At 40.5% G+C, this 19,854-nt stretch overlaps 1 protein-coding gene across 2 annotated transcripts in view; it reads left to right on the forward strand.

Annotated features, from left to right (window-relative positions):
• Positions 1-4,508: 4,508 nt before the first annotated feature.
• Positions 4,509-19,854, forward strand: part of slc4a3 (solute carrier family 4 member 3) — a 67,970-nt gene continuing 52,624 nt past the window's right edge. The window contains exons 1-2 of one of the 2 annotated variants that reach the window (XM_056389042.1): positions 4,509-6,883; positions 19,428-19,841. In XM_056389042.1, the coding sequence (XP_056245017.1) occupies positions 19,788-19,841 (54 nt within the window). In that variant the 5' untranslated portion in view covers positions 4,509-6,883; positions 19,428-19,787. The other variant, XM_056389043.1, reaches the window with a different exon arrangement.

Raw genomic sequence — 19,854 nt, forward strand, 5'->3', positions numbered from 1 at the left:
AGAAGAATAAGCAGACGAAGCTGCCTCCTCGCTCTCCTGTGACCTGGTGGAGAGTCTGGAAGATGATCCTGTCTCAGGGATCTTGACTTCCGCTCTTTTTTGAATATCTTCTTTCCCTTCTTCTTTCTCAGAGATACCTGGTTGAATCAGGCTTTCTGTTATCTGTTCATCAGCCTTAGTCTCTTCTTTCCCTTCTTCTTCTTCTTTCTTGAAAATATGTGATTGAATGTCTGTTTCCTGTTCACCAGCCTTAGTGTCAACATCATCATTAAATAGTTGCTCCGGACCAACAGATGATGGCTGTTCCACTGTAGCATCATCCTCCTCTGCTTCTACATCCTCAGGGTTCATGTTTTTGCTAAAGCCTTTCTTTAATGTTGTCTTTAGGCTTTTGAAAAATGTCATCTTGGTTGGCTTTTCGGCTGTGGCTTCATTATCAATGGACTCCTGTGTCCTGATGTCCTGCTCAGTCACTTGACTGATGGTTGTATTTGGTTCTTCATTGATGGTTGATGTGGTGAAAGAAGAATAAGCAGACGAAGCTGCCTCCTCGCTCTCCTGTGACCTGGTGGAGAGTCTGGAAGATGATCCTGTCTCAGGGATCTTGACTTCCGCTCTTTTTTGAATATCTTCTTTCCCTTCTTCTTTCTCAGAGATACCTGGTTGAATCAGGCTTTCTGTTATCTGTTCATCAGCCTTAGTCTCTTCTTTCCCTTCTTCTTCTTCTTTCTTGAAAATATGTGATTGAATGTCTGTTTCCTGTTCACCAGCCTTAGTGTCAACATCATCATTAAATAGTTGCTCCGGACCAACAGATGATGGCTGTTCCACTGTAGCATCATCCTCCTCTGCTTCTACATCCTCAGGGTTCATGTTTTTGCTAAAGCCTTTCTTTAATGTTGTCTTTAGGCTTTTGAAAAATGTCATCTTGGTTGGTTTTTCGGCTGTGGCTTCATTATCACTGAGCTCCTGTGTCGGGATGTCCTGCTCAGTCACTTGACTGATGGTCACATTTGCTTCTTCTTTGATGGCTCTGGTGGAGCTTGAAGAAGAAGCAGATAAAGCTTCCTCCTCGCTCTCCTGTGACCTGGTGAAGAGTCTGGAGGATGATCCTGTCTCAGGGATCCTGACTTCCTCTCTTTCTTGAACATTTTCTTTCTCTTCTTCCTTTTCGGCTTTCTCAGATATATCTGATTGAATAACGCCTTTTGTTATCGGTTCGTCAGCCTTAGTCTCTTCAAAGTCTTCAATAAATAGATGCTCCAGACAGACAGATGTTTGCTGTTCCACTGTAGCATCGTCCTCCTCTGCTTCTACATCCACAGGGTTCGTCTTTTTGCTAAAGCCTTTCTTTAATGTTGTCTTTAGGCTTTTGAAAAATTTCATCTTGGCTGGTTTTTCGGCTGTGGCTTCATTATCAATGGACTCCTGTGTCCTGATGTCCTGCTCAGTCACTTGGCTAATGGTCATTGTTGGTTCTTCGTTGATGGTTGATGTGGTGAAGGAAGAAGAATCAGATGAAGCTGCCTCCTCGCTCTCCTGTGACCTGGTGGAGAGTCTGGAGGATGAGCCTGTCTCAGGGATCCTGACTTCCTCTCTTTCTTGAACATTTTCTTTCTCTTCTTCCTTTTCGTCTTTCTTGGAGATATCTGATTGAATTTCTACAACCTGTTCATCAGCCTGAGTCTCTTCTTTATCTTCTTCCTCTCCTTTACCAGAGATATCTGGTTGAATGTCTGTTTCCTGTTCATCAGCCTTAGTGTCAAAGTCTTCAGTAAAGACTTTCTCCAGACCAACAGATGTTTGTTGTTCCACTGTATCGTCTTCCTCCTCTGCTTCTACATCCACAGGGTTCGTCTTTTTGCTAAAGCCTTTCTTTAATGCCGTCTTTAACTCTTTGAAGAATTTCTTCTTGGTTGGTTTTTCGGCTGTAGCTTCATTATCAATGGTCTCCTGTGTCCTGATGTCCTGTTCCGTCACTTGGCTGACATATTCCTCTTCTTTCTCTGGTTGAGTTAGGCTTTTTGTTATCTTTTCTTCAGCCTTAGTCTCTTCTTTCCCTTCTTCTTCTTCTTCTTTCTTGAAAATATGTGATTGAATGTCTGTTTCCTGTTCATCAGCCTTAGTGTCAAAGTCTTCAGTAAAGACTTTCTCCAGACCAACAGATGTTTGTTGTTCCACTGTATCGTCTTCCTCCTCTGCTTCTACATCCAGTGGTGTCATCTTTTTGCTAAAACCTTTCTTTAATGCCGTCTTTAACTCTTTGAAGAATTTCTTCTTGGTTGGTCTCTCAGTTTTGGATTCATTATCAATGGACTCCTGTGTCCTGATGTCCTGCTCGGTCAATTGGCTAATGGTCATTGTTAGTTCTTCATTGATGGTTGATGTGGTGAAGGAAGAAGAATCAGATGAAGCTGCCTCCTCGCTCTCCTGTGACCTGGTGGAGAGTCTGGAAGATGATCCTGTCTCAGGGATCCTGACTTCCTCTCTTTCTTGAACATTTTCTTTCTCTTCTTCCTTTTCGTCTTTCTCAGATATATCTGATTGAATAACGCCTCTTGTTATCGGTTCGTCAGCCTTAGTCTCTTCAAAGTCTTCAATAAATAGATGCTCCGAACCAACAGATGTTTGCTGTTCCACTGTAGCATCATCCTCCTCTGCTTCTACATCCACAGGGTTCGTCTTTTTGCTAAAGCCTTTCTTTAATGTTGTCTTTAGGCTTTTGAAAAATTTCATCTTGGCTGGTTTTTCGGCTGTGGCTTCATTATCAATGGACTCCTGCGTCCTGATGTCCTGTTCGGTCACTTGGCTGACATATTCCTCTTCTTTCTCTGGTTGAGTTCGGCTTTTTGTTATCTTTTCTTCAGCCTTAGTCTCTTCAATCTCTTCCTTTGAGCGACTGTCCGTTTCCTTCCCCATGGTGTCCTCTTCATCTTCTTCCTCTTCATCTGAAGTGTCTTCGTCCTTCTTACTGTGCATTTTGCCAAAGCCACTCTTCAACGCAAACTTTATCCTCTTGAAGAATCGCTTGGTAACCGGTTTCTTTTCTTTGCTGGTGGACTGCCGTGTCCTGACATCTTTGTCCATTGCAGTGGCAGCATGTGAAATTTCTGTCTCGCTGTCTCCAGAATATGTTGCCTCGTTCTCTTTGTCCGCACGATGCTCAGCAAACACTCGGCGCATAGCGAAGAACTTCTCCAGATGTTGCTGCACCTTCTGTTGTGTGTAAGAATCAGCTGAGGATTCATCGTTACCCTCAGACATGGCACGTTCCTCTGAATCCCAGCGGCAGATTGACTGCAGCAGCTCGTCGAGATTCACAGCAGTCTGTTCCATGATGCCTGAGATGAGGCCGTCGCTAATGTCGTCCATGTCCGCCATCTCTTTGTCCGCGGCACTCAAAGCTGTGTTCTAGTTGGGTAAGACAAACATGTAAGCAGTCACAGAACCCAACCATCTCAATGTGAAATATTAAAAAAAAAAAAAACTGAATACTTAACACTGTCTTCAGCCTTATAAATAATTTACTTAAAATTATCATTATATCAGCTCACATTTGGTAATAATAATGATTGATAACAATTAGTTCAATAACTACTGTGTGATCATTGTACATCATGACTTGTAAGTTTTCTCGTGCTAAAACAAAGTTTACTCTAGGTGTGCTATCTCAGTTAATATAACCTCTTTTCAAAATACTTTGATATGTGATTTTTTTTAAGTCTTGATAATGTAGTTAAGTTTTTTGTAATTAATTTTTTTAATGCATTTTCTAAATAATTATTTTCTTGTATTTAATAACAATTAAAAAGAGGATGATGTGCTCTGATGATCTGAGGGAGATAATCTGTAGCTATCCATGCTATTCATGTTATTCTGTTCTATTCAGTGCTTCATCACCTTTTTTCAAATTGTGCAAATGAATCTCTGAAGTCAAAACTAACAGCTGACTTCAGTAAAGTGCATTTAATTGTCTTACCTGTCTGTCCTCAGACATCTTAAGATGAGCGTTGTTGACTTGCTCTTCCTCCTCCACTTTTCCTTTTCTTGTCTTATTGAGCTCTCTTTATACTGTGATAAGATACTTCTACTTGTACTTGTTTAGTAGTAAAGATACTGTGTCTGTTCACTGTGGTGAATAAAACTACAATGAAGTCTGAAGTGAGAGATCTACTGTATCTGCAAACTTCTGTCACACTGTGATGTCATAGAACCCTCAGTTCTAGTAGAACTCTCTGTGTTCTAGTAGAATGTTCATCTGTTGCTTTTGAATGTATTATTCAAATTATAGAGGAATATAAAAACATGCCCATTGTGGGGCCCATGTGGGCTCACAGTGGGCTGCCCACTGTTGGTGGTATAGAAATACTGAATACATTTTTTTATTTTTTTTTTTAAAGAAAAATGGCCACATAAGTACATTATGTGACACAATAAGTACATTATAAATCACAGCATCTAAGTGAGAACGAAAACAACAATTGCGTAATGTGAACAAAATTTCTGGGGATAATATGGCATTTGGAGTTTTGTCTGAATGCTAAGTTTGTTTTTAATATTAATAAAGAACACCAGGAACAATCGTCCAGGAACTCATACTCGTCTCACGTCCTCTAGTCAAAATGTAGGTTTAGTACCTGTGTTCATCAAAAGATTCTTGGTTCCCTGGGGAACATCCTGAGGTGCAATTGCCATAATAGTGAGGAAAACACAACTGTATAAATTCATTCATTAAAGAAAAATGCAACAAATCTTCAGTCAAAGAAAGCTTGTTTTCCATGACATGGAAGGCTTTACTCTTTCTATTCCGATATAAATTCTTAAGATGTTTCATTTTATTTCTACAGCAACGCTTTTAATCAACTCTCTAGTAATTATGCTGAGATACTGTGGATCATATACAAGTAACTGTCATGTTTTTTTATATTTAAAGTTAGGGCGCCCTCTGGTGGAGTAAGCTCATATGGCACATGCATGAAAGTACAGACTGTTGAATGTTGTTGGGACGGTTCAATATGTTCATCAGGAAACACAGGGAGGAATCAGCTGTTTGTCTGTCAAAGTCTGACAAAGATGACTGAGCAGAGATTGAGAGCTGTCGATTTCCTCCTGTCACATTTTTGATTCAACAACTGGAAAAGTTGAACTTTCCTCTTTCACAAATCCAACTGACTGTAACAGTGAACCAACACATGGTCGACGATCTGCGGCTTAAGATGTTCCCATGTTCATTTAGCTGCCAGTCATTTCCTTTATCTAAATTTTACAAGCAATGCATCACCTCCAACAGATAACAAAGATGTCACTCTAAACAATGTTTCATCTTTTTTCGGTTCAGCCAGGGGAGGCTGATTAGGAACTAAAGAGAGTGAGAAATGTTAAGTAAAATTAATTTAATTAAGAAGAATTAAATTTATTGTGAACTGTCTGAAAGGACTCAAACATTCAAGCAAACATGCCATCACTGTTTCACTGTAATATGGAATATTACTTTATGTGTTGACCAGGAGTGAGATCTTTTAAAGTTGAATTAAAGTTTGAGCAAGCAGACAGGTCAGTTAACAATTGTTCTCAGTTTTAAATAAAAAGTTCCATATGTGAGGGCCACAAGAGGAGGATCTACCTTTCGGTGGCTGTTGGGAAATTAATTTCATCACTGCAGCACATAACTTTATCACTCTCAGCGATGTCAGTATGAATTTGTCTTTTGGTTTTATTTTTGTTTTCTAAGCCACAAGGCATGGACTTTGATTGCTAGCCATACATTTATGGCCACACTTTGATTTTAAAAAATGTTATCACTTATCATTTAAAGAATGAAACCTTAGAGTATGTCAGCTCCGTAGACTGAGCTGTCTGCTCCTCATAAGTGATGTGCAGCCTTTACGCCAGTAGAGGGCAAGGCACAACATTAACTTCTGCTAGTACTGACAGAGATTCCACCTCAAGCACTTTAACTGAATGTTGTGCTATTACTAAATGGACAACTTGTGCAAATGGGAGATTATGCAAAGTGTTCATTAAGAACACCTTTTTAATTATAATTCTAACTGTAAAATACACAGGTGGAAAAAAAACACCAACTTGAGAGGCTTTTGGGACGCGATAGAAGCGGAGATTCACATAATTAATGTGCAGCTGACAAATCTGCAGAAATGATGTGAATCAGTCATGTGAACATGGAGCAGAATCTCAAAGGAAAGTTTCCAACATCTTGAACCAGTGCCATGAGAACTGAGCCTGTTTCAAGAGCAAAGGGAGGAAGTAACCACTATCAGTATGGTGTTCCTAATAAAGTGCTCAGTCGGTGTATATAATTCTCTGCCTATGAGTATTTTCTTGTTGTTGATATTAATGTATGTAATAATTATGTATGCATAATTCAACAAGCTCCTCCTTAATTCATCTCAAAGCACAAGAAGAACTTTTTCCCTTAATGCATAGACAATGGTATAATATATGGAAATGTATTTGTAGGCTGTAGGTGTCGCTTTGCATAAATAAAAAAAAAACCTGCCAAATGAGTAAATGTAGAAAAAAATGTAATCAAAAATGTAATTGTATTATTTGATTGAGGTTAGCGTGCATGTGGTCTATACTTAGTAGTGCTGCTGCTGGTGGTGCTGGTGGTTGCAGCTGAATGTATTGTCCCCGTGCGGACAGCATGTTATTGTTATTGTCCATCCATCAGTGACTTCAGATGGGCAGGTTGTCCTCCAGAGTCACGTGGTCATTCTGAGCATCCCTTGCAGATCCAGCAGGCTGCGTGGCGTGTCTCCACTAGGTTATTACGGTATGAGCCAGCTCCACTGCCGCCGTGTGTAGTCGCAGCATCTCTTGCTTCCAGTTTTTCTACCGCTGGACTCGATCTCCGAAATCGCAGGTGAGTCGGCGAATACGGCGATTACTAAAAAGACAATGTTAACAGCGCTGAGTTTCAAGTGGGCAAACCACGCACTGGAATCAAATTGATGCTAACTCGCTGAGTTGATATGCAACAAAGACTTACATGTGCCTGGGCAGAGGGACGGACTGTCTGACGTTACCGAGTTGAGGTTTTTAGCTCTGACTTGACATATGCAACCATGTAATTCAATGCTGGAGAGACCCGTCCCTGCAGGTGCAGTGTTGTCTCTGCACAGAGAGGCAGAGACGTCTTCATTGTGTGCAGGTGGAGCACCACTGCTCCGGAGGCGGTGGCTTACTGATTGTAGCATGTTGATAGTCGTTGTTGTGCCGCAGTGTTTCGCCTGTACAAAAGAAAATGCATTATCATCCTACATCCTGGCTCTAAAAAAAAAAAAAAAAAAACAAAAAAAACGAAACAAACAAACATCAGAAGCTCTGTAGGTCATCTGTGAGCCGTGTGAAGCAGATTCAAGTTCAAACAGAAGCTGGAGGTGGATAAGGTCACATAGTAATGACTCAGCAACCATCTCTGCTGAGGAATGAACTAATGGTGCTTCACAGGATTTCCCAAAATTGAACGGCTCAGGAGGCTGGCTGTTTTGTACTAGTGGAAACCAGCTGGCTGAGGTAAGCTGACACTTTCCAGCCTCTATGTTTTATAAATAAGGAATTTCAGAATTGAGTGCAAGTATTGATTACTGTACCACTTATGTCTGAGCAAGGAGGAGCAGAGAGTGGGATTTCCAAAGCCATGACAGTCCTCCAGCAGGGTTATCCTTATAAACAAACTGAAGGGTAAAGATTATAACACACTGATAGATTTGAGCCAATCTCTGTTTTGCATTTTACATACAGTAATAACAATCCTTATTTTACGTTACAACACAAGTTCTTACTACTTAAGATACAACTTGATGATTAACCATAAGTGATTAAGGGTCAGTTCACCCAAATTACATATGCTTAATAAACACTTTATCACCAAATAGTACATCAACATGCAGATATACTAGTTATGGTTTTTAATTATTCACATTTGAGTTATCTCTCTCTGAGATTCTGCCTTCATCCCAATGCAATGGAAGTTAATTGCATTTGTGTATGGTGCTCACAAATGTTTTTTCAATTAAAACATTAAAAATTTAACTTCTCTGCTTTGAGTTAAATGCAAATGTCAGCATGCTAACAATGACAATGCAAAATGCGGATATGTTTACTATATTCATCATCCCATTTTCATGTTTTAGCGTGTTGGCCAAATTGAAATGATAATTTTAATTCATTTTAATTAATTAATAAATTACTCTTTTCACATTGCTAATTAAAAAAAGTAATTAAATTACTGAACTACACATATTTAATATGAGTAGAAAAAGAAAACAAGACGATTTAGTTCAAGCAGCCAGTTCAGCTTTGGAGATACCGGGAATAGTATTTTTCCTCTTTTAGAAGAGGAACAGCTTCCCCACGAGGGCCAAGCCAACATGTCCAGCACGTTCAGGAGGCCAAACTCATACCAACTTCCGCTAAGACAGCGGATTACGTGACAGAGCGTTACTGGATAAGTAAGTGTCAAATAATTACTGAATTTCAAACTGTATTCCCTTACACAACATGTTACTAAAAAAAAAAGTAATGACAGTACTGTAGCATTGCAATGTTTAACTTGAGCTAGCTAGCACCAAACACAAAGTAGACTAACCTGAGGCTGTAGCTTACTTTGGTATTTGGTCATAAAGTATTGGACAAACTTTGACCTGATGATAGTGCTAGATGAAAAGTTATTGCAAATTTCCAAATTTCATGACAATGGATCTAGTAGTTGTTAAGTCATTTTATCCTGAACCATGAATATCAACCTCATGGTTAGAGGCTAGAGGAAAGGTCAGAGGTGAACCAGAGCTATTGAAATACATAATCTGGGAACCATGAATGTCTGAACAAAATTTAATGGTCGGCCTAAGGTCTCTTTCCAGTAATGTGTCCCCATTACTTAATTTATTAATAATCGCTGAATCATTTTGTCTTAAAATGTTCACTTTATTTCGATTTATTTTGTAAAAAATAGCTCTGTGGATTGTTTAGAGTAATGAGCACACTTTTTTCAGGGAAAGAGATGATGCTGTTGAATTTTTTTTAAAGGTTATTTATCAGTGCTGTGAAACCAATGAAATTCCGTTCACCTTGAATTTATTGGTGTAGAAGCAGAAATCTTAGACTGGTCTCACATAGCCTGGGCAAAAAAAACTGCAAGCCTATATCCATATTTTGTAATATGGAAAAGAAAAGAAAAGAAAGGTAAGTGTAGTGGAGTGTGACTGCATTTTTGGGGTAGTTTAAGCTGAGTTGTAAGTGACAAATGTTTGGTTCAAGTCCCATCAAATTTACTCTTATCAACCCTGCTTTGATATTATTGAATGAATTATTGATCATTATAGGCGGAGAGATTTGTTTGTTCCCACCACAGTATACTTTGGCTTTGTCCTTGGAGCGTGTTTTGCTGATGGACTGTTGTCCTCAACAACATCACAGTGGGGAAGTTTGATGACTTTGTACAAGTATGAGCCACTGTGTCTGTGGGTTTGCTGCCCACTTGTCTCTAAATATAGATCTATGCATCAAAAGTAGCTCACTGCTGTGTCTGGAGGTGGCTTGATCTGGGCTGGATTTGAGGGAGTGGTTCACGATGGGCAAAGATCTGTGAATGGCGACTCTGCTGGTGGTCACTGTTCAGATCTCAGACTGTCTGACCAACAGAGCGTTAGCCTTGTTCTTCTAAGAGACAGCAATGGCGTGCATGAACAATGTTTCAACAGTGCTGCCTGTTAGCTGTCAGTATTAGTGGTGCTATAGACTGATATGTGTGGTCAGCTGTGGTTTGCAGTAACTTGTGATCTTACACTATCCCTCTGCACTGTAAGTGAAATTGTGTCCATGTTTATCAGTATGTACTGTGAAACTCTGCAAGATGTCTGTGCACTGATGCCAAGACTATTCATGGTCAGTTTTCGATCAAAGTTATGAGTGTCCAGTTTCTGAGTAATAATTGCCAGATAATACCATCGACCAATGACAGGAATGAACGGCCTGTAAAGTGTAATCAGGGTATTCGTTGGAACTTAAGTCTGCTGAACATTTTATGGTAACACAGATTCAGGGGTGTCCTCACCAGCCGAGATTTTTCTATGACACACACATCTGAGTGCTCGCCATGCTGTCAGTGTTCTGTGTAAGCATCAGCTGTCACCTGTTTGGTGTCCACTGACCGATCACCAGCACAGCTCCTATTGCTAAAGATTTTGTCAAATTCTGAAAGTTTCAGTTTTCGCTTATGAAAACATTTTTTTCAATGAATGTCAGAATGAGCCAAGCCTCTCGTGATCGTCACATGAACACAACCCTGGTGTGTTTGTTTACACTGTGTGCTAGGTGTGTGATCAGACACAGACTCCTGCTGAGGGACAGAGCTGCAAAGAATGAGCTGGAATATAATAAGAATGCAGAGGTAATGGAATAACAGAAATTACAATTGAAAGGAAAATAGATTTATGAATTTTCACATTTCGCAATCATTTTACATATAAGCATCATAATGTTTTTTAATGCATATAATATGAATGGAAGTTCAGTTGGGTTTACAGTGTTGTTACAGAATGGAGGTCCTTCCTTGACAAACAATCTTTGACAAGTATTGACAGCAGTGTGCAGAGCGCACATAAACCTACAACAGCCAAGTATGACTTTGGCATCTCATCAAGTAACCGATAGAATTAACATTAATTAGTGTCAGCTGATATGACGTGTTCATCAAGTCCTCAGAGGTTGTTTTATACGGGTCGTTTATCCCTGCCATCTGATATGACTCATCAGAGTTTCTCCTGAAATAGTGCCCCCGCGGCTGCAGGCGTACCAGACCTCTGTCGTCATAGTTACAACAATAAACATGCAGTTAAGCTTATGGAACAGTTACGGTTTGGTTAAATTTAGCACAAAAACTAAGTGGTTAGGTTAAGATTAGAGTACTTTCGTTGTCATGGTTACAATAACAACACCATGATTAAGGTTGTGGGACAGTCATTGATAAAAGAAACAACACAGACTGTTGGATTTCCCACAGGAAATCCAACAGCAGTCTGCTGTGTGAAAGTCCGTGGAGTTGGTCGCTCTTTATACGTCACCTGACTTCTTCCTTTGCTCCTGTCGTAATTACTAAAGCCGTTAGAGGTCGCCTAACGATAAAAAGTAACTACGGGTCATACTGAGCCGCTGCACGGACGACTTATGGGCTCATTTTTTTTTTACAAGAGGACAGTCTGGATGTACCACCGGCAGCGTTTGTCATTTTAAACCCAGAAAGCGCCGCTCAGCAGCGGCTAAAGTGAGAAGCTGCAGCTGGATGTTTTCCACACTGCTTTGCTAATGATTGTTAAGAGTCAGAGCTCAGTGAACCTGTGTCTCTTTCCAACCTCAGTGAGTGTGTGAAGTCACAGGCACTCACCGCTGCTGTCAATTAATATTTCACTTTCACACACATTTTCTCTCTCGTTTTCAGCTGTTCCTTCAACACTAATTTAAACAAAATATTATTAATATTTAATAACTAGAGGAAAAAAAAAAAAAAACATTATAGTACCTTTATAGGAATATTCCATTCAACCACAGTAACCATAGTGCATTATGCTAGACTAGACCTTTAAAGGGATGCTATTCAGCTGGTAGAGGCATTGGGATCAACATTAAAAAATAAATAAATAAATAAAACTCAAACCAAGAATTTAAGTAAAGCAGTCAACCAAGCTGAAGAATAATAGCTACATTACCTGTAATTGCTGTTGTAAGACATTATGAAAGCCTGCTCCTTACAGCCATCTGGAGGCCGCCATAGGGCAGACAGTTAGTTTGGTATCCCCGACCTAATTTGTAAAGTTTGTCACCAAAGCACACAGTCCCATTAGGCACGAATGATCCACTGTGGTTACTCTGATTAAGTGAAACAAACACAAGGCTGCTGAAGAATAATACGCAAACATCTGTGCATCCCTGCACATAAAAGTGTTCACATTAAAGTGAGCACTCTCTCCAATTAAAAGTTCTCTCTATTTCTCATTTTCACTTTCCTTCTGTCTCAGGCGTCCTAGCTTTCATCCAAAATTGCCAGGTAAAAGTGGCATTTTATTTAAAGTTATTTTTTGGGGGCATTTCCCCCTTTTATTTGGATAGGACAGTGAGAGAGAGAGGGGATGGATGACATGCAGCAAAGAGCCGTGGGTCAGATTCGAACCCATGGCCGCTGCGGTCAGGACGAAGCCTATGTGGTATACGCTCCACCGGGTGAGCCATTGAAGCACCCAAGTGGCATTTTATTTTATTTTTTTTATAAAAATATTTTTGCTTCTAATATGATATGAGTAAGTCAAGATGTAGACTATCTTAAAGAATAGGAAAAATCACTCTGCCAAGTCATGTAAAAAAGGAAATCATTATTATTATACTGTATTAAACTGATTTGATTGTATAAATGGCTTCAAAAAATGTATTGTTCATTCACAGCTTTGACAGATGTGACATTTTAACATTACTACAGCTAGTTGAATGCATTGACTGCTGGTTGACAAAAATATCAAAATATATTACATGACATTACACTGGGCTTGAGGAAATTATAATTTATTATTATTCCTTTTTGCAGATGCATCAATAATGAAAATAATGGTAAGTTGCAGCCCGCAAACTAATTAATATTCTAACAAGTAAAGTACTGTAAAACAGAAATCCTCAGGTAAAGTTCAAGTACTTAAGTAAATGTACTTACTCTCTCAGGAGCTAAGCAGTTTTTTTCAGCACTAATTCTAGTGCATCATCGTACCATGTTATTTTTTCCTATCGTAACTTAGTGACTCTACCTTCATAACTGCTGCTAGTTGCTTGGTTAAGAGTTGTACTGATTTAATCATGCATCTTTGTGTTGTTATTTATACTATTTTTGTTCTTTGATATTGCTCACAACAAAAATCTGTTGATGGAATTTTCTGTCATCATTCATTTTATATTCTTATGATTTGCTGATTTGTTTCCTGGTGGCCGAATTTGAGGATCAGGTTGTAAGTGTGCCCTCTCATCCGCACATGACCAAGCACTATTTCATATCTTCAATAAAATATGTGTTTCATTATTTTAAGTGCGTCCGTCCTGAATCACCCTCATCATTTGTTTTGTTGCTCCATCAGTCACCAGAAGATTTGTTTTCCTTTCTTTTTCTTTTTTCTTGTGCGTTGACATTACTCAGCTGCTCCTGCCCCCCCACCATAACACTATTAATGTCTGTCACTTCCCCTTCACACATTAAAAGGGCATGCCATTCCGAGCTCTCTGATTACACAGTCGGTCTGTGTCTTAGTGTGTGTGTGTGTGTGTGTGTGTGTGTGTGTGTGTGGGGTGGGGGGCAGGAACATTTGATATTACTGTAGCAGTGAGTGAAGTGGTTGACTCAAATATGACGTCAGCCTATGCGATTATATATAAATAAAAAAACTGCATGTGTGAACGTGACAGCGTCTTCTCTGTTTGCGTGCAGTCTGCTCATCATCTACACCCATAATAATGAGATGACCAATCAGCCTCTGTTTAGGCAGTGAAGCATGTGCATGTGCAGTGTACGGTCACACGACTACCGTGTGCAGACCAGGTGGAAATGGATGATGCTGATGCTGAACTGGACACATGAAAAAAAAAAAACATGACCCTGTGTTATGTGGTGATACTTTGGACTCAAGCACTCTAAAACAGTAGTAACCAATGGCTTGCAACACCCGATACCATGTTTTAGGCAATTTTGGAGGCATTTGTGATACTCAATATTGTCCACTATAATTGCAATATGACTTTTTAACCAAATTGTGGGTCCCTAGGGCTGAGCATGAGCTGGGCCGGCTTTGCTAAGTTGATTACACACTCCACAGGCGGGCTGTCAGGATGACACCCTGGCACAGTGTAGGAGCATGTGTGAGGGCCACATTTTCCTATAGCACATCTAAACAGCACAAATACAGTATTAGTAAGTGAAAAGGTGGAAGATGGTTGGAGATGGTTGGTTGCTATGCTGGCTTAGCTACATTTAAAGGCTGTTTATTGAGCTGTCAATACAGTGGCGTGCTGTGCGGGCAAGCAAGTCAAGCAGTTCTTGCCCAGTTAAAGCTAGAAATAGACATCAGTAAAAATGATACTGAAATGGAAGTGATATCTCTACTTACATCTCAGAACAGCATTCTGTCCCATAAAGGATCTGGGGCCTGTTTCGCAAAGATGTCTCAGACTTAATTAGGATCATAGATCAGTCTAATGCAAGTAAGACTTTCACAAAAATAAAGACATTAAGGCAAAAAAATTAGACACCTTACCCCCAGACTAACTCAAGTCTAAGACTAATGTTACCATGGTAACAATCAGTGAAACCTGTGCTGGCCAGTAGCATCCAAGAACAAAAAACAAGAAATCATGGCTCATAATTTGTGGTTTGCTAACATCATTATGGAGAGAGCAATGCAAAGAGGAAGAGTTTTTAAAGACGGCAGTAACTGCCTCTCCTCCTCTGCTGTCTCATCCAGACCTCACAAAGAAAGGCCCGCTGAGAAAAATAAACACAGACAGCACTACCTTATTCTGAAGGCCAAGTTGTAGCGTTTGTTGACATGTTACTTACCAGTAGCTTGCACATAGGCTGTATCGTAAATCATAAGTAACTAGCTACTGGCTCGACCGTTAGCATACAAAAACCACCGTCACAAAGTAAAACTCTTACTTCTTTTGACTGCTGTCATTCAAACAATCACTAGAGACATTATTGGCCTTATGTTACCTGTGTTCTCTTGGCTGTCAATGGCCTGTCTGACAGACAGGCCATTGACACCACCAAGCAACTTGTGGTGGGGGCTTGTTGTTCTAAATGCAGTTTTCTGTGCCTCTGACCAGTGGAATAGCCTGGAAGCAGATGAATAAATTGATCCCCAAAAAACCATGAACACCGCCTCTGATGGGAATCTGGTGTAGAAGCTGAAGTCTTCACCTGAGGCACAAAAGAGGTTCATTTTGGGCTGCTGTTGTTTAAGTGTCAGCTGTTGGAGTTCAAGTTGTAGCTCCTGTACTTTTGCTTCTAGTTTCTTGACTGTCTCAGCTGCATCACCTGATGTACCTAAGCACAAAAATAAAACACAATCGGGTACATGATTATCCATCTGCATATGCATTACATCAGAGATTCTCTTTCAACTTTGATAAAAAAGTATAGGCCTGACTCAAAAACTGCAAGATTAACAAAAGGGAATAGTGATTACTGTCATGACAACATAATAAAAAATAGTTAAAGACTCAAGGTGAAAAACAGCTACTTTATTTTATTTGAACATGTCCAGTCTGAATGCATGTCAAATACTCTGCTGCTGTTAGTTTTAGTCCACAAAAAACATGGTACCATGGTAGGTACAAGTGTAAACATCAACATAATTTTCATGCAAAGTTAGCACACACCTTCAAGTTTTCATTACTGTCTATTATAACAAGTTTTCATTCCGATTTTATTTAGTTACATACCAGTGGCGAGTGCTCTAAGACTGCAAGGGAAGCTCAGCTTCCCCTAAAATGTCAACAAAATAAGTGGTCAAATATGTGCTGTTGTGTGAACATTTCATTGACTAAATATGCGCTAGAACGCGTTCATCTTTTGTTCAGAATCAGCTACTTATCACAGGTAACCGACACGACTTCTTCTCATTCATCCCCGCAGCGCCACAGTGCTTTACACAGTGCAGACGCCGAGCGTCTACTGACTTCAATGGGGAAGCAGAGAGTGGGTTGTTCCACTGCAGCGAAACTAGACGGTCATTGGATAAATGCTGGGCTTTGTCCCGCCCATCGGACGCTTAGCGTCTCTGGGGGTCTATGGGACAGTGGGCTGGCCCGGACGCTTGGCTTCAGCATGATGATTGGATGATCTGTCTGAGGCTGAGTCCCTTTTTGATTGACAGCGAAATGAGCGAATCAGCGATCTTGAAGTATACGCATCCACCAGAGCAGTTTTCAAGTTTTTAATTCCATTGTTCGGAGTTGATCTGGAGACGTTACTGATCCTCAGCGACTTTGTCTTTGTTAAAAACGACTAGCGTTGTGTTTGGCGACTCTCTTCTGTCACTCTGCGAATTTACATATAAATAAACGGACACATTTTATGATGTAGGCCGAAAATGAGCTTCCCCTCCTTATAAGACCAGCAGCCGCCACTGTTACATACTGACTCACTGGGAGGCACATGAATTTACCAGGTGGAAGGGGGAGAGCATAATTATGGTCAGGGAGAGGAGGTGCGCCTACCGAGACAACTTCCTTTACATCCTCCTGACAACCGGCAGCCCTAACACCCAGTCTCTCACCGGCCCTCTCAAACGCCGCCTGTCGTTTTTGTCTCCTTCTCCAGTCATTCCAGGCAAACTTCGACGGGACAGCCCCTCCTTTAATACGTCTTTCGGGGTACAATAGATGTGATTGTTAAAATGAAGACCACAAACATAGGTGCTCCCACGAAGAATTTTGAATGTTGCGCCCTCCTCTCTTCTGATGGCTGTAACCCAGCCAGCTCGCAATTGATCCTCCTATGGAAAGTCGTGGAAACTTGAATAAGGATGACTTTGCTTGTTGTTGGAACACTGCAGTAGTATTTCTAACTTGATTGTGCCAGTGTCAGTAAAAAGTAAGTGATTGTGTTTAGGTATTTTCCTCTATTGTGCACATTTGATATGTTCAGTGGTGTTATTAATTCATTTATTGTACAGCTTCAAAAATGTCAAAACAGCAAAACTTTCAAAAATCAAGAAATTTTAGCAAAAGCAGAACAAGTATTTCATTGCTTTACAAAATGCCACTTGTGATGTAATCAAAATTATATATTATTTGGACTTTGAATTTTATACAAGATAAAGAAAACTACAATGGTCAAAGCTGCTTTTTGTAAAACGTCTGATAAGATGAGATCTCAGTGAGGTGATGACTAAGAAGCTTTACTGCAGCTTGTTCTTGGCGTTGCAGCACAGCGTAATAATGCTATATTGTGCACAATAATTGCCCAAGTGCTCAAGAGATGTACCCCCCCCCACCCCCAAAACTGCTTTGCATACTCATCTCAACAGCGTCCTTTTATTTGTGCAGTGCCTTGTGCATAATGTGAGCTGTGAGACAGCTGTAAATGTCTCAGAGGGAGCGAATGAGTCAGCTGAATAAAACTGAGACAGATGTAGAACCTCTTATTGTGACAGTGGGAAAACAGCAGCTCCAAACAGAGTGGGCCGTTTGGGATTTATCAGCTACAGTGTAGTCCATCAGTTCGCATGACTACTTTATATCCGGAATACTTCATATTCAAATACTGTTTGCTTGTTTAATTCAGTGTAATATTTTTTTTTGTTTTGCCACCTCATTGCACAAAAGACCTCGTTAAAATCTTGCTTCCTCTTAAACATGCACCTAGTTGTTGGAATAATTCTTAATATACCAGACAATTATCACTTAACCATAAGTGTCATAATGAATCGAAATCCTGGAGATAAATGGAAATTGTATCTGTTAGCTTGCCCTTTGCTACACTGCCCAGAATAATTATAAACCAACAGTCCGTGGCGTGTTTACATGGATGAGAGGCACCTGTTTTTGTGCACATTAAAGTCAAAATAATCAGCCACGTCTATTTTGGCATCTTCAGGATAATTAAGCAGTCCTAAGGTGCCTTCTCTTGTTTGTTCGTGTGCATGCATATGCTTTAGTGGATTTCAAATTAGACTAAGAAATTACAAGAGTTAGATAATGCCTGTAGCAGGATGTGTTACTGGAAAATGTGAAGAAAAGACATAGAATGTGATGCGAGAAAGATTAAATCATATTAATTAAAAAGTACCTGAGGCTGGCTACATGTTTTCTTTTAAATACTGTTTACAGCTAAGTCAATCCAGCAAGATGAGACCATTGATACCACTCTAGTGCCTATATTGTAAATGTGGAACCATAGCCAGCAGCCAGTTAGCTTATAAGACTGTAAACAGGGGGAAACAGCCAGTCAGGATCAGTCTAAAGGCAACAAAATCTGCATACCAGCACTTATAATGTCTCTTAAGTCTTGTTTGTTTAATCCATACAAAAATCCTGTTGCAAAAACATGTTTTGTTGTCACCACCATGTTACCAGGCAGCAGGGACTCCAGACTGTTACTGCAGGCATCAAGACATACAGTAAGCTGCTTTCACACATGTAGTGGAAACCGGAAGTTTGCGAGGAGCTGCAAGTGTGAACGCAAATGTCCAAATCAGTTGAACTGGACATTAAACAGACTTTACCCCCTGCCAGCTCCTTAGTATAAAGTCTGTGCAGTGTCCGATTGTGCCGATGTGCGAATAGAGCCGGTCATTGTCCAGAGAATGCACAGTGTGAGCGTGTTGATGACGTTTCTACCCTGCATGCTCTATCCCAGGTGCCACCTCTTACCTACACTAAACTGAGCGTTTCCAGTAGGTGTGAGTCTCCTGTTGTGGGCTTCACGTGTGAAAGGGCAACACTGGACGGATTCTGTGGACATATGTGAAAATGTCTATAGTCTGGCACACAACCCTCCATAAAAAAAGGAAACTCTTCACACTTTGTCTTTTGTAAGGATTAAACAAACAAGATTTAACATGTTTTACTGCTTAAGAAGTACCGGCAGGCAGATTTAGTCACCTTTCGAAAGAGCCAGGTTATTTCCCAGTGGCTTTTATTGGATTTTTACATAATTGTACACTGTGGATACCAGAAGTCAAAAGCGCCAAAAACGAAATAATAATAATAATAATAATAATAAAAAAGAGGCGCCCCATGTGTAGAGGCTCCAGTCCTCGCTGCAGTTGGCCCCGGTTCGAGTCCCGCATCGGACGGCCCTCGCTGCATGACGTTCCCCCTCTCTCTGCCTCCCCCGTTTGCTGTCTCTCTAGTATCCTGTCCAATAAAGGCACAAAAGCCCCCCCCAAAAAAATACTTTAAATAATAAAAAAGAGAATACACAGAGCAGAGATGACATGGGTGCAGCCACAGCGTCCGCAGTTTGCGTCCAGACTGATAAAAACACCGCGCAGACATGTGGATCCTCAGAGAAGAATTTACTCATTAAAACAAAACAAAAAAAGCATAAAATACCATCTTGTGGGTGAAAGCAGCAATGAATACCCTGATTTATCAGAGTGAGGTGCTTGATGAATTATATAATCCGGTCACATACTGTGGAACATATTTGCATAAACATAATACACTAATTCACAGTTTATTTTGCCACAATGTCTCTTAATTTTGAGAAATAAATTGAAACATATTGAGTTTATTTCAACCTGTGTGTGTGTGTGGGTAGGTGTATATTTTTCAGCACACAGTGATCACATTGTGTGTTTGGTTGCAGCCCATGTATACCTTCTATCGGACAGGTAATGTTGCCTCTCCTGTCTGTTCTCCCGCAGGTTATGCCACCCCAAAGGCTTCCTGGATCCCCAGCCGTGAAAGAAAAGGGCTGAGCTCCATTTCACCCCCCAGGTTCCTGCTGCTTTGCACCCCATCTTTCCCTCCTTCCCTCTTCTGATTATTCCCCTCTCCCAACCTCACCAGCCCCACCCGACTCCCACAGCTGACCCCTGCACCCCTGTCATCCTCCACCCCGAGACTTTTTGTCCAGTCACATCACCCCCCCCAACACCAACACCATACCTGGTCTCTCCTCCTGCTTTTATTCCAGTCCCACTAACCTCACACTAAGACCTACCCGCAGTCCCCTGCCCTCTTCAGAGATCTGCTTTTTACCTACTGGCTGCACGCCAGGCCCCATGGCTACAGGAGGTCATGCCCCTGAGACAGATGTGTTGATCAACCCACAACAGGTAAGAATGATTT

The sequence above is a fragment of the Seriola aureovittata genome, chromosome 11, assembly GCF_021018895.1.
Source record: "Seriola aureovittata isolate HTS-2021-v1 ecotype China chromosome 11, ASM2101889v1, whole genome shotgun sequence".
In the NCBI taxonomy this organism is placed as follows: Eukaryota; Metazoa; Chordata; class Actinopteri; order Carangiformes; family Carangidae; genus Seriola; species Seriola aureovittata.